This window comes from Centropristis striata, chromosome 14 (assembly GCF_030273125.1).
Source record: "Centropristis striata isolate RG_2023a ecotype Rhode Island chromosome 14, C.striata_1.0, whole genome shotgun sequence".
NCBI lineage: Eukaryota > Metazoa > Chordata > Actinopteri > Perciformes > Serranidae > Centropristis > Centropristis striata.
Window position 1 is genome coordinate 13,890,046 of NC_081530.1, and position 16,287 is coordinate 13,906,332.

Genomic DNA, 16,287 nt, shown 5'->3' on the forward strand with positions numbered 1-16,287 from the left:
ATATATGTACATACATACATATATATATACATACACACACACACACACATATATATATATATATATATATATATACACAGTGGTGGTTCTAGACCAGTTTTACTGTGGGGGCCAAGCAGGGGCCAGTGTTTAATCAGAGGGGCACATTAAAAAACGCCAAAGGTGATATTTAAGCATTCAAATCCTTTATTTATATTTATATTTGATTGAAACAATGATACTTACCAACTATAACAATTATTTTTGTACGACAATGACATTTGTCATTTTTGTGCACAATTACTTATTTTATTTTGAAAGTGCAGTACAGTGAGAATTATCTTATGGTAAAAATGGGTGAATTGTACCCTTACTGATTGAAAATGTATTATGTCCTGACAACCCAATAAAGATATTTATGAAAAAAACAAAACCTGCAAACACAAATCTGCCACATAATAGGAGCACGTTCATTTTGAGTCCTCTGATCTTATGTCGGTAAAAATAAGACAGGTCAGAATTGTGGCAGCAGAGGTGAAGATACCCTGACTTTTATTCCTTAGCAGACGCTACAAATCCCAGGTTCCTGCACTGCCCATAATGCAACTCAATAGCATATTTCACGAGAGCGCCCTTGGTGTCAAGTTATTATAATATTTACATACCTCTACCCGTTAGCATGACTATTAAATGAACAGTTAATTTTATTATATAATATTATAATATATAATATATTCTGATATGCAAAGACAGTCCAGCAGCTTGTACAACTTGAACTATCATCGACTAGTGCATGGTCAATGCATGCTTGTTAAATTAATTTATACATTATGCTCCTACTTTTAGTCTCTAATCTTTACTATGATTTTATGCTATGCTGAATTTATTCAATATATATTTGGCTTATTGTATTTTGGTTGCTCGCCCTTGTTTGTGCCCAGTTCTTCTTAAAATAATTCTTAAAAATAAGCAATGATTAAGATGGAATAGTTGCATAAGAATGTGCCATGGCACCAACTTTAGGCTATTAGGGCAAAAGTGTTCTCCGGGGGGTATGCCCCCGGACCCCCAGATTTATTTAAGTTGCTGTTCCACTACTGTTTTGTATACTGTTTTATTTAAAAATAAATGTAAAAATAAACGGCTTGATGCTGCTGTATTTATTCATGTTTTACAAAGGATTTAACCTGAGCCAGATCTTACCACAACAATAATCATATGACATCACAGTTTAGCATTACATATAGAGGATCCAGGATATGGAACTGACTTCCTCCTTACTTAATCAACCTTTCTCGTTTATCATTTAAAAAATTAACTATTTCAAAAATTACTATTTCAAAAACCTATTATAATTCTTGTTTCATTGCTATGTTGTGCCTTTGTTTTGTTTTTCTTGTTTCTTGCTCTGTATAATTCTATGTTCCTTGTTCTTTTTTATTTTATGTTATATTAGGGAATCCCACTATTCAAGCCCCATGAGAGTTTTTTGGGTGTTCCTGACATGTCTTTATTTTATTTCAATATGTATATGGGATATATAACTTGTATTATTGTTGTAGTTATTATGTTATTATTATTCTTTCTTTTAAAACTGTGCCAAATAAATCAAATCAAATCAAATCAAATCACAGTCAAGCAGGTGTAGTATGATTTTTTTTTTATAACATACTGGTATCGGATCGGTACTCGGTATCGGCCGATACCCACAGCAGTATTGGAATCGGTATCGGGAGGGAAAAAATGGTATCGGAACATCTCTAGTGCTGACTTTTGCTGACACTGTGTTAAATCAAGTACACATTACTTGCAATCATTACCAGACTGATGTGAACCACATAATTAGGCTTGTTTTTACTGCATATCTCACATGATATATTGGACCAGGATTCTTCAAAAGTCTGACATTCTCAGCAAGGAAACACATTTAGTCAACTTTAGGAAAATACATTCATTTTAAGAACACTCAACAAGGGTTTTTAACAGAAAAGCCATTTTCGGATCACAACACTATGGCCATGACACAAATACTTGATGAACAGGAAAAACTGACAAACTGCTTCAGACAAAACAGAAGTAATTCACAGATACCTGCAGGTGAGCTGTAGAATTATGCAGTACATTACTGTATTATTACAGTTTGACAGTGACATATTGCATTATGTGCACAACATGATCATATCATACACTGCTCCTTCACTGAAGTAGTGTAAACATCCCCAGCTCAGACAACATTTTAAATCATTAATCAAGTCCAGCAGTCCACACAGTTACTGTACTGCCTGTTGGCTGTAGTTACTCTGTTGTTTGAGTCTTTTGTAGAACGTTCAGCTGGTCCTCAATCGTCTTCAGTTCTTGCTGCAGGGCTGATATCTAAGCACATAGGAGAAGGAAGGAGCATGAGGAGGGTTAAAACTCTCTGTGACATTTTTCCACAAGTTAAATTAGAACAATACGATGTCATTTTATCATTGTTAATTTAAAGGGTTAAATTGTGAAAATGATTTAATGGTTGGTAGTTTTCAACAAGTCTGAAGTTATTTCAGAGATTTATGAAAAAAAAGTATCTGGCACTACATAAAAAATACTAATGCAATCAAATACATTTTTTCTATCTATCCATCCATCCATCCATCCATCCATCCATCCATCCATCTATGAGCGTCACATGGATGCTGGGTATACTGAGGTTACAACCAAGCTCTTCTTCACTTCCCTGGAGGAACAGCACCAGTCTGCCTGCAACTCAAGCTGTGCAAGTATGCAATGCTAGCTTACCCTATTGATGACACTACCGGCAAAATACATCTGCTTATTAAATCCCTGCTCTACTACTTCATAACCGCAGTGGTTATGTCCAAGCACAATAGTTATACGCCGATTGGGTAATTAACGTATAACACTGATAATATCACAGCTAATTAAAGCCAGCCTCTACTTTATAACCACATTACTTAGGCCTACATCAGAGTAAGCCACTAATATGCCTTCGTTAAATGAATGCTTCCACTAAGTTCATTTCACTGGTGTCTGTGATTTTCAGCGTTGTTTTGGACAGCCAGTAGCCGTAGCTTGGGTGTGTCAGGAGCAAATTAAGTGGTCTGAGGCTCCATTTAAAAACTGTCATGGTTTTTGTGCTTTTTCTAACTGGGAATGTTGGTATGTCTCCAGACTCGGAGAAGTCTGTTGTGCACCAAAAGTGACTGTGAGCAGACATAAGAACAGCGAGCATGGTTAGCATCTATGCTGTTCATTATGTTGTTAGCTTTTAACTGGCAGTAGCTGACACCAAGGTTTTAATTGTTTTGGATTTTTCATTAGTTTTAGTTTTAATTTCGTTGTGATTTTTTGTTTTCAAATTCAGTTAGTTTTAATTAACTTTTAGAGTGAGTTTGCTAGTTTTAATAAGTTTTCATTTTTGAAAATGCTTAGTTTTAGTATAGTTTGTATTAGTCTTAGTGTTAGTTTTAGGTTTTTTGTAATAGGGTATTTGTTGAGTGTGAGATTCAATAAGGTCACAATAAATGTTGCCTTTTTTTCCTTTGTCTGAGCCCCAATAAGTTTATTAAGTCATAAAACCAGATAGATAAAAAAAGATTTCATATCAACCAAAAAGGTTTACGTATGAAAAGAGTTGACAAAGATGAAAACTAAGGACATTTTCACTTTAGTGAAAAGTGAAAAAATTTTAGTTAGTTTTGTAACCACACAATACAGATTCAGTTAGTTATGGGGGTTTTTAAAACTTGTTTTTGGCTGACACAGCGTTCAATTTTCAGTACAATATCTTTTCGCTCTCTTTACAGACAAGTCTGCTCTGTGCTAGAGCTTTCAGGGTTTTCAATGGATTCTCATACTCTCCCACCTGCCACAACCTGTCTTGATCCATGGCAGATCAAAGCTTTGACAATAGTTTTCTTTCAGTAGTGATGTTGTCATACGAATACAAGTTCTTACCTTTTCCACTTGTTGAGACCAATGGTAACCAATTGTAAATAACCCATAGCGGCCCTGCAACCTGATGCCCAGTGCTTACCTTAGTGTCCATCTGCTGTCTGACATGAGCAGGAACCCTTGTCAAGTAGTCTGGTGACTGGACTCTGCAGAGAAGTTTCTCCAGCTTTGGAACAAGCCTGTCTTTGCACTGGGAAAGCTGCAGGATCTGTTTGTCAGTGTTCATTTCACTCTGGTGGAGCAAATCATATTGTATGTAAGATATCAGCACCACAAAAACCTACAAAACATTCCAGTTTGCATTTAGATTTTTGAGTTTAAAGGGATAGTGAAAGATTTTAGACATTAAGTGTTATGAAATACTTGACAGTAGTGTAGTGCAGTAGTTCTCAACCTTTTTGAGTCGCGACCCCCAATTTAACATGCGCGTTGTCCGTGACCCCCGCTCACTGAACAGAATCTCACAGTTCAGATCATACAAACTTAGCCTGGGTATACCCAGACTGCCTTGCGGGCTCAATTTCATTTCGAACTGCGAAAGGGTCTGGAAACTACGGAGGTTTCTTAGCCCTGTTTTAGGGATCCAATCATAGAGCGGGGAGGGACGGCAAGACGATGACGCGTACTACTCGGCAGACGTAAGCTTGTAGTCTTGTAGTTTTCTTACGGATCCAACATGGCTGTAGCTGACGCGAAGCTCTCTTTCGATCTAGCTGACGGCATTTTAAATAGTTTAGAGCGAAAGTTTATTTTAAAAGAAGAACAACAATTGACTTTACACTCGTTTCACCGCGAAAAAGGATGTTTTAGCCTTGCTTCCGTCAGGATTTGGCCAAAGCCTAATCTACCAACTAGCCCCGCTACCGCTCGCTGCCGTAGCGCCGGTGATCTCGCTACGAGCCGGGGGACAGCGGAGCCACCAAGAGATCCGCAGCAGCTCGTCTATTGACCATAAAATCAGTCGATGTGTGTGGCTGAATGACATGAGGGGGAAATAAGGCTGAAAATAAAGAATCTTGCAGAAAGCGATAACTGGAGAAGCAAAGCAGCAAGCAACACTCTCTCACAGACACACACACCAACACTGCCGGTAGACTGAGCTGAAACTATTGAGCAGCCAGAGCCAGAACATGCTGCAGAAGAGCATTTTATTCTCAAAGTAGAGATGCTAGAGGGCTAGCCTGGCTATGTAAACATCATAGACTGTATAAGGTAAACATTCATCTCTGTCGCTCTACATACGTCATCTGGTAATAACTGATACGATTGGCTAAGAGCTACGTACAGACGCTTTTGATAGACAATAGTAGCGCCCAATAAACGGCTCTGGAGGACCGTAAACCACACCTCCTTTACGGAGAAAGAATGGCTAGTTTCCAGACTAATCTCATTTGTGATTAGTCTGGTGTTAGCCAGGCTAATACAAACTCAGTTGATTCGATGAATTTTGGACAAATAATGACGCAGACAACAACTAAAACATCTCTCTGTCTGTGCATTTATATATATATATTTTATTGTTACTTTTGATCTAAGTCCTTTGCTTTAAGTTTAAAGGTCCATTCTGACCTTGTGAGTGTGTAACAGTTAGCTTGAAGCCAGAGACTCTTTGGAAAGTAATAACTTGATACTTTGGGATTTGTCAGAAAAGACACAAAATTAGCCAAAAAAGAATCAAATTGACCACAAAAAGACACAAATTTACCAAAAAAAACAAACCCAAAATGGCCCAAAAAAGTAACAAAATGACCAAAAGAAGACACAAAATGACAAAAAAAAGACACAAATTGACCACAAAAGGACCAAAAAAGACACAAAATGACAAAACAAGACACAAAAAGACACAAAATTACTAAAAAAAAAGACACAATAAGACCAAAAAAAGACAAAAAGACTAAAAAAGACACAAAATTACCAAAAAAGACACAAAATGATTAAAACAAAAGACAAAAAGACTAGAAAAGACACAAAATGACCAAAAAAGACACAAAATGATTAAAACAAAAGACAAAATGACCAAAAAATAACATTAAATGACCAAAAAGACTAAATCACATTAACATATTAACACACTGGAGACAGAGCTGACTTCCAAAATGATTTGGCGACCCCAATTGGGGTCGCGACCCCAAGGTTGAGAATTCCTGGTGTAGTGGATGCAAAGCTATTAGTTCACTTTCCTGACAGGTTCCGATCATAGAAGAGATAGTTCCAGCAAGCTGGCAGTCATGAAACTACAAGGTTTACGGCAGCCGGAACAGCGTACAGACCAGCATACATAAGGATTAAAATTGAACATTTAATAGTTTTCCCACAGAATCCTGTGTTATCAGACCATTATTTCATATCTTTTGAAGTCCTGTTACTGGACTACTCGCTAATAAGCAATAAGATTTTCTACACTAGGTGTCTATCTGATAGTGCTGTAGCTAAGTTCAAGGAAGTAATTCCACCTGTCTTTAACTCTTTGTCGTGCTCCAACATAATAGAGGACTATGTTAACTTCAGTCCCTCCCTAATTGATAACTTTGTCGACAGTACTGCAGATTCACTGCGAATGACGCAAGATTTTATTGCCCCACTAAAAAAGAAAATAATAAAACAGAAAAAGTTAACTCCATGGTACAATTCTCAAAACCGTGAACTGAAGCAAATTTCACGAAAGCTCGAAAGGAAATGGCCTTCAACTAAGCTGGATGAATTTCTTTTAACCTGGCAGGACAGTCTTAAAACATATAAGAAAATCCTCTGTAAAGCCAGATCAGCCTTTTATTCATCATTAATTGAGAAAAATAAGAACAACCCAAGATTTCTCTTCAGCACTGTAGCCAGGCTGACAGAGAGTCACAGCTCTATTGAACTATGTATTCCTATTGCCCTCACTAGTAATGATTTTATGAGCTTTTTCAACGAGAAAATTATAACTATAAGAAATAAAATTCACTACATCTTGACATTAACTGGTACTGAGGCATCTTTAAACCCTGGAGCCTTAGAAATGGGTACAAACCCTGACAAATATTTAGATTGCTTCGCTCCCATCAATTTCCAACAGCTAACCTCAAGGATTTCTTCATCTAAACCGTAAACCTGTCTCTTAGACCCCATACCAACAAGACTGCTTAAAGAGGTTCTACCTTTAACGGGTACTTCTTTCTTAGATGCAATCAACCTGTCATCATTCACAGGTTATGTTCCACAATCCTTTAAAGTAGCTGTAATTAAACCTCTTCTCAAAAAGGTTAATTTAGATCCTGGCGTTTTAGCAAACTATAGACCAATATCTAACCTCCCCTTCATCTCTAAGATCCTGGAGAAAGCAGTCGCAAATCAGCTTTGTGATTTTCTACAACACAATAGTTTATATGAGGACTTTCAGTCAGGATTTAGAACCCATCATAGCACAGAAACAGCATTGGCAAAAATTACAAATGACCTTTTAATTTCTTCGGACAAAGGACTTGTCTCTGTCCTTGTCTTACTAGATCTGAGTGCTGCATTTGATACAGTTGACCATCGTATCCTATTACAGAGACTGGAAACATGTAATTGGCATTAGAGGAACGGCACTGGGCTGGTTTAAATCATACTTATTAGTCCGTTCCCAGTTTGTTCATGTGAACAATGAATCCTCCGTGCGCACTGATGTTAACCACGGTGTTCCACAGGGTTCTGTGCTTGGACCAATTTTTTTCACCCTTTATATGCTCCCTCTAGGTAATATAGTTAGAAAACATTCAATTAACTTTCATTGTTATGCAGATGACACTCAGTTATATATATCAATCAAGCCAGGTGAAACTGATCAGCTAGCCAAACTTAATGCATATCTTCAATATGATCAAATATTTAGCTGCACAATATGATATATATTGTTAGAAATAATCTGTGATTCTGTCTCTGTTGTCTGTTTCTGTGTGACGAACATCACTATCTATGCATGCGTAATTCACTATATGTGTGTGTGTGCCCTCTCTGTGCATTCAAGATGCATGGCTATTAACTACTCTTTCTTTATTTTGTCATTTATCTACTTAAAAAATACTTCAGGTTTCAAGAGTATTACATTTTTGTAATTACTTTCGTATTTAATGAAACTAATCTCTTGTTAGTTGTTTTTATTTAAATTTCATAACAGTATGTCACGGCGGAAACTTGGACAGGATACAAGTGATTCACTTGACAAGGCATAGCATCAGTCAAAACACCCACACCTGTTTTTTGTATAAATTGCACACACATAGGTGGTGTACACAAGTAAGTCAACTCCCCAGAAAAGCTCAGATTTTTATCACATTCGCATTCAGTCGATGAAGAAGCTAGAAGGCTAAGCACAGAAAACAAGCATGTGAAATCTTTGTTTAGGCCAAAAGACAGAGAAATCATTAGAGCTGCCACTATTATATTTTTGTGTTGTCTATTTATGTGTCAATTATTTTTTGGAGAAATTCTGATCACAGTGAAAATGTCTCAGAGTAGTTGCTCATTTAGTTTTGAAGCAGGAAGTTGATACCTGAATGTGAAGGTGTAACTGGCATGTGTGGTCCACAACACCAATGAGGCTTCCTGCAGGTGGAGGACTGGAGTGGACAGAGAGGTTGTCATCCTTGTGAGGACAGCAGAAATGTAGGCTGGATATCCGGCCTAACGTCCCAACAGCTGACCTAAAGTGAAGGAGGACCTGGGCCTGGCTGGGTGAACACAATGCCCACACTGAAATACACAACATATAAAGATCATGTTTTGGATGACTTGAATAAAAACATAACTGGATTTATATCTAGCAGTCTTTAACCCATAAGAACCCAGACCTATTTATCCTTGAAGGAAAATTATGGGGAATACACCACAGACCAACATAGAACACATTTCTCATATTTCTTATTTTAAAATGAATAAACTGGACACCTTTTCTGCTTACAGAAACACAAATTTGCCTTTTTCTTTGCATCTCCACCACATATATCAAAATCGTGACTGGATAGAATAGGATCATGTACTTTAAATTGAACAGCAGAGCATATATTCATTTAAAATAATTTAACCCTCTGGAGTCCATGAAAACACCTGCACATTACTTCTTCATAACGTGAAGACATAAAAATGACGCAACATTGACACTTGCCATCAGCTTCTCTCCAAAGGTCTGGCTTGAAACTACATGCCAATTTTTTTGAAGATATTCGGCCAAGTAAAACTGGAGATATTGTCAAATATATTTAGTATAAAATATTGAACGAGATATTATCCTGATTTTTCCTGTTATATGTTATATTTGCAACCTGTATTCATATTTGCAATATTTAAAATTCTGTGTTTTGAAACAATTTTCAAGATCAGATTTTTTGTTTCCTTAGTTTCTTTTGGGTTCAACATTTTGATCAAGTAAGTCGAAGTTAAAAATAATTAACAGGACATATAGGTGAGGTTATGCTGAAAAAACTGATACCAACATGGCATGGTAAAGATTTTTTACAGACATAATAGCAGAAGATTTCAGAGGGTTAAACAGCGAAAATTATTGAGTGGCCTATTGCCATTTTTGTTATTGTGACAAATACGTCACATCAGGTTTTTGATTTTTAGGTTAAAAGCCTGATGGGACATTTACGTGACAGCGATATTTTTGTAACTTGTTTAATATTAATTTGTTCAGGAAATGTGGTCAAAACAGGTTAAATGCAATAAAGGACATTAACAGATTAGAATTGTTAAATGGGTTTACAGACTGACAGCCCACACACACTCACAGTCCAGGAACATCAATGGAGTAGAGTGTTCAGATCAGTGAAGATGAGGAAAGCTGCTGGTCGCGATGGAGTTACTGGTGAAGTACTCAAAGCCTGTGCTAACCAACTCTCGCCTGTCTTCACTAAGATCTTCAATATCTGTCTGTCAAACGCCACTGTCACTGACACTGACACTGTCCCAGCCTGTCTCAAGTCAGTCTCCATTATCCCTGTCCCCAAAAACTCAACCGTCAAAAGCCTCAATGACTACAGACCAATTGCACTAACATCAGTAGTTGCAAATTGTTTTGAGAGACTGGTGTCACAACACATTAAGGACTGCCTCCCCCTGCCTTTGACCCACACCAGTTTGATTACAGGACCAACAGAAGCACAGACGACGCCATCTAGACAGCCCTCCACTGAGCTCTGAGCCACCTGGAGCACCCGGGGACCTCGGTGAGGATGCTGTTCGTTGATTACAGTTGATTACAGCCTTCAACACCATCATTCCCGACATCCTGGTGGACAAGCTGGCTGCCCTGGACTTTCCACCTCCCACCTGTGCCTGGATCAGGGACTTCCTTACAAACCGTCCACAGACTGTTAAGGTTGATGCCCACAACTCCTCCACTCTCACGCTAAGCACCGGCTCTCCACAAGGCTGTGTGCTGAGCCCTCTCCTGTATGCCATCTATACCCATGACTGCACCCCCACTCACCCCACCAACACCATAATCAAATTTGTGGACGACACCACCATAGTGGGGCTCATAACTGGAGGTGATGAGTCGGCCTACAGGGACGAGGTGCAACATCTAGCGAAGTGGTGTGCGAAAAACAACCTGAGCCTCAACACCATAAAAACCAAGGAGGTGGTCATAGACTTCAAGAGGCATAAAACTGACATGGCTCCCCTCTTCATCAATGGAGACTGTGTGGAGAGGGCCCCACCTTCAAATTCCTGGGGACTCACATCTCTGAGGACCTGGCCTGGTCAAACAACACGTCAGCAGTGGTGAAGAAAGCCCAACAGCGACTCCACTTCTTGAGGGTACTGAAAAGGTACAGACTGGAGGAGAAGCTGCTGGTAACCTTCTCCCGCTCCACCATCGAGAGTGTGTTAATGTTCTCCATCTCTGTGTGGTTTGCAGGCTGCTCAGCAGCTGATAAAAAGAAGATACAGAGGGCGATAAGGTCAGCCGAAAAAACAATCGGCTGCCCCTTGCCCTCCCTGGACGACATCGCTAGCTCCTGATGTCTTTCCAGAGTGAGGAAGATCGCCTGTGACCACCTCCACCCAGGTCACCACCTGCTCAGCCTGCTGCCCTCTGGGAGGAGCTACAGAAGAAATGCAGAACTAGCAGGATTAAAAACAGCTTCTTTCCCTGGGCTGTCACAACTCTCAACACTCAGAACCCTCAACACCCACACAGGATAAATTAATTAAAAAGTGCAATAAAACAGACATGTGCAATACAATTGATATGTACCTCATCTATAAATTATAGCATTTTCAGTAGCCATTTATTTATTTTTATACATATTTATTACATCAGACGTCCTTGTTCTTGTTTTTGTCATTGTTTAGCTCTGTATTTTTTAAATGTTTTTACTAATGTTGTTTTGTGTTATGATTGTCATAACTATGCAGTGGCACTTTCAATTTCATTGTATAGTGAACTATATAATGACAATAAATACTATTTGATTTGACTTAACCTAGTAACAAAAAATAAGCTTTTTGAAATTAGCTACTTTTTCACATTTCTGTTTCTAGTCACAGCCACATTTTGGAGAAGTGACTTCTTGTTACAGTCACACAGTCTTGCTAAGGGACTAAATGAGTTAAACTGAAGCATAAAGCTGAATATGAGAGATTCTAGAACATTTAAAGTGTTTGTTAGACACGTGACACCATGGGTTGTTATGGGATAAACATAACTGGCTTTATATCTAGCAATCTTTAAGCATTCACCAGTGAACTTTTGAGCTGTTAAATGACTTACTGGCCGGCTTTTCTTTGGTCATGCCACACTGGGCTCGTAGTGAGCGGGCCACTCGGATCACTTCCTGCACCAGCAGGAAATCCCTTTCCTCTTCAGGGAAGTGCAAGTGAGTCTGGCGGAATGGAAAGGTTACAAAAACGAACACATCAGCTCAAACCCATGGAAAATTCAAAATCCAGCCAAAAAAAAACAGGTCACATACAGCAGTAAAGTAAAAGCAAAGATCATCAGAGTTATAACTTCAAGTTCACTGTCTTGACCGTAAAGTGGACGAGTATATAATTTCAGGCCAGGTATAGTATAGTGTACAATCTAAATGTCCAATACTAAAGCTAAAGCATTAAGCAACATTCAGACTTCGGCTTAAGCATTGTTGAATTGACCTAGGATACTGTGTGTAGCCAAGATACAGAGGACAGTTCCAGAGTAAAAAAATATACACACAGAAAGACATTAAAAGGAGTCACACACTGTCATCTTTTGGATATGTCATATAATATAATGTGTCCCTTTTTGCATCTGCAGAGCCTCTTCAATTAGCAGTACTCCTTCTGTGCTGTTAGTATTTTGCTAAGCAGATAAACAGGTCAGTCACAGCCCTCACTGAAATGGATGAGCAGCTATGCAGTGAGTGTGGGGCTTTTGGGGCCTTATCAACTGTTACCTGCTCTTAGAAAGAAAAAGGTAGCAAGAGCTGGGACGAAAACATGCAGAGGGAAGAGGTTATATGTACAGTATGGTATAAACAGGTAAACAGTGTATTTTCTTTTTTTTTTTAAGATATCTTACATCTGTTTTGGTACTGTCCAGATGTGGCTCTATTCCGGCGCAAATTCACAGTTTGGCTGTCTGAGCAAGGACTTGTCTTAACCCATTAAGGCCTAAAGCGCCTGGAAAAAAATGCCTGGAAAACCTATGGGCGATTTTCAAATGGCACCCTAAAACCTGAAGTTTTTCTGGAAATTCAACACCTACTAAATAATAGATTTTTCAGCCTCTGTAGCAGATAAAAATGAAATTCAAAAAGTATTTGAGAGCTTATACCCGTGGCTTTCATACGAAGTTGAGTTTATTTGTCCAAACCTTCAATACATTTTTTTTTTTAAATCAACAAACTCAGCAAATGTTACATTTGTCTGAATAAAAAATCCTATGCATAATACTAATACATGCCCATTAGCAAGATGCAAACATGATAGGACCATTGGAAGAAATAGACATAGTTCTCATTAGCCTACTCTAATAAAAAAAAAAATTATCATAATAATAATAATAAATAATAATAATACATTTTATATATTGCACTTTTCAGGGTACTCAACGACGCATAAAGTAATATAAGACATAAACAGTCATGATTTCTTATATCATCATCACAATAAATTAGCCTATTATTATTATTAATATTAATATATTATTAATAATATTATTATCTCCAGATGGCCACAAATCTGTCTGTTCTTTGGTGAAAATATGTCGTCTAAAAACATATTCCTCATCCATAAATGCCGGTCGATTGGTTCCGAGGGTTCAAAGTCCAGATCAGCAATTAAATGATCGGCGCTGTTTTCACGTTCCGTCACTTACTGCTGAGCTCCTCCGCTATAGTCGTCTTCCTCCATGATTTATAAGTTCTGGAAAAGTCAGATGTTGCATTGCGACACTCCCGCATGTATTCTGATCATGTTCTGATGCATTTCATTGGCCAGGGGACCGAAAATAGGTGGAAAAAAATACAAATACTACAAAATGACATATCCGCTGTCCCGGCCTTAATGGTAGAGTGACGCAACAGCGCTCCCGGCTTTAATGGTAGAAATGTGGTAATGCTTTCCCGGCGTCAATGGGTTAAGCTGTGAAAACTTTTAAATCTGTGCTCCAAATGTAAAATATTCAGTGATCTCGTTTGAGTTTATAACTATAAGTACTTTTACTTCATAAACCTCAGTCGCTGCGTATTTCTGTAATATGTCTATATTGCCCCTATTGTCATTTGTAACGGTGCACTTTGCTAATAAAGCTGACTTTAGGGGGTGAAAAAATCCTCTTTTTGGTCGTATTGCACCTTTCGGTGTCATAAACTCTGGAGGTGAGCCTTCTGAATCAGGTATATATTATATATATTATATATATATTAGGGGGTGACATTTTAATGAGGCTTGTTCTGAGCCGCCACATTTATCAACAGCCGATCATTCTTAAGCTGTGATTGGCGAGATACGATCGTTTGATAAATCACACGTGGACCCTGTCGTAAGACGAAATATAGGTTCAAATCTGTGCTCGTTTCTACGCTCATTTGATAAATGAGGGCCAGTATATTTAAGATGAACTTTTAGACAACCATGGGCTGAAACAAAATGTCTGTTTCTAGCTAAAACTTTTACATTTAAACATATCATATGATTATTTTAGCACAAGTTTGCTGTTAGCAATTCAATGTTAGCTATATGTTAGCAAACTAATGTTAAGCTAATATCTATTTTTAGTCTGAATTTTTTATTTTATTTTGTCTGATTTTAAAAACTTTTTCCTATAATTATGCCTATGCCTTTTAAAAAAAGCACATTTTAACACACAGCAGCTTTTGACATTTTTTCGTTGCTTTGCCATCAGACAAAATTGTAAAAGAGGCATCTTCTTTCAATACAAAATCAGTGAAGAGTGATAATTTGCTGCCCCTGCGACCCAGCCCTGGATGGGAGATAAATGATAGATAATAAGATAAATGGAAAATAAGTGGATGGATGTATCTCTCTGTGATGTTGATTATTTTGTTTAAACTATCTGGCATAAGTTTGACAGTTTGCAATGCTAAAAAGGTGAAGTACTCTAAAAACTAATATATATTTAAATAAAAAATAGCCGGACAGTACCCGGAATGAGGCGGGTCTCATTTGCCGAAACGCCCCTTATTTGAATACGAGCAGTCCGGAGCCGACTTTTGTCGGGACTTTTTTAGTCCCTGCTGAAGAGCAGGGCGTTTTTTCTCCCCTGAAAACAGCCTGGTTACTGATTGGATAGATCGCTAAGCGGGTTGTGACGTTGTACTCTACACCAGCTATTCTCAACCTTGGGGTCGGGACCCCAATTGGGGTCGCGAGATGATTTCTGGGGGTCTCCAAATCATTTTGGAAGTCAGCTCTGTCTCCACTGTGTTGAAGTGTTCATGTGTTAATGTGTTTTAGTCTTTTTGGTCATTTTGTGTGTGTTTTTTTTTGTCATTTTGTGTGTTTTTTTTTTTTTTTGTCATTTTGTGTGTGGGTTTTTTTGTCATTTTGTGTTATTTTTTGGTCATTTTGTGTCTTTTTTGGTCATTTTGTCTTTTTTTTTTGTCATTTTGAGTCTTTTTTGGTCAATTTGTGTTTTTTTTGTCATTTTGTTTCTTTTTTTTGTTCATTTTGTGTCTTTTCTGGTAATTTTCTGGCTTTTTTCGGTAATTTTATGTTTTTTTTTTTTTTATCATTTTGTGGTCAATTTGTGTCTTTTTTGGTCATTTTGGTTCCGTTTTTTGGTCATTTTGTTTCTTTTTTGGGTGATCTGAACTGTGCGTGATTCTGTTCAGTGAACGGGGGTCGCGGACAACATGCATGTTAAATTGGGGGTCGCGACTCAAAAAGGTTGAGAACCACTGCTCTACACGACAACAACACACGCCATTTGTAAAAGCCGGCAAAGCAGTGTTCCCAACTTAGCGACTTTGTTGCTAAATTTAGCGACTTTTCAGACCCCCTTAGCAACTATTTTTCAAGAAAGCGACTGGAGACAAATCCAGCGACTCCTTCTTACTCTTTTTAACGAGCTAACGAGCCGGAGGCCGGCTTGTTAAGAAGAGCAGCAGTTTGTGTGCTTGCTTGCAAAAGCACACTAATTGCTATTCCGTGGGCTTATTTTGTGTGCTTGCTTGCAAAAGCACACTAACTACTATTCACCGGGTCTATTTTTATTCTTCCGTTTCATTTTTCGGTCGACTACTCCTCCCAGAGTTTTGGCCACACATACACAAAAAAGGTATCAAATCGACCAGCTCGGCCATGACAAGTGTGCTATGACTTTTCTAAGGGTTTCGACAAACGGTTTTCAAATTATTGGGTAAAACCACGTCAAAAAATCCCCACAATGTAACCCTATGGAGAGTCTAGAGTGATGATGTCATCACGCAGGTGTCAGAGGTGTATAAGGTGTCAGATTACTCGGCATAGAGTCCTGTTTAACTGGTGATTGATAACCCCGCCCCTTTGATTAGCCATGCCCCCTTTTAATAACTAGTGAACCGTTTGTCCTAGAGACTTGTATGAGGTGTCAGTGTACTCAGCAGAAAGTCCCTGTTTTTCTAGTTCAACAGAATTTCCTAGTTCTGTTGATTGCTCTGCCTTTGATCCTTTGATGTAATTACAGTTACAGATACACACACGCACACACTACTCCAGATACACGTTTCTCTCACACACACACACACACACACACACACACACACACACTTTGAGGTTAAAGGGCATAGGTTGCTGTATAAATAAATACTTGAAAAGGAATGCTTGTTGTAGGTGTGCTCCTTGTATATAATATAGTATCATAACATTACTAGTATTAATTGTTTGAAATCTCTGAAGATTCTC

At 38.2% G+C, this 16,287-nt stretch overlaps 1 protein-coding gene across 3 annotated transcripts in view; it reads right to left on the reverse strand.

Moving 5' to 3' along the window:
• Positions 1-171: 171 nt before the first annotated feature.
• The window catches only part of vars2 (valyl-tRNA synthetase 2, mitochondrial), a 59,250-nt gene continuing 43,134 nt past the window's right edge, over positions 172-16,287 (reverse strand). For 2 of the 3 annotated variants that reach the window (XM_059350308.1, XM_059350309.1), the window contains exons 27-30: positions 11,672-11,783; positions 8,447-8,646; positions 4,016-4,165; positions 172-2,352 (exon numbers count right to left, since the gene is read on the reverse strand). In XM_059350308.1, coding sequence (XP_059206291.1) covers positions 2,275-2,352; positions 4,016-4,165; positions 8,447-8,646; positions 11,672-11,783 — 540 coding nt within the window. In that variant the 3' untranslated portion in view covers positions 172-2,274. Of the gene's footprint in view, positions 2,353-4,015; positions 4,166-8,446; positions 8,647-10,616; positions 10,829-11,671; positions 11,784-16,287 lie in introns of those variants that run through there. The other variant, XM_059350310.1, reaches the window with a different exon arrangement.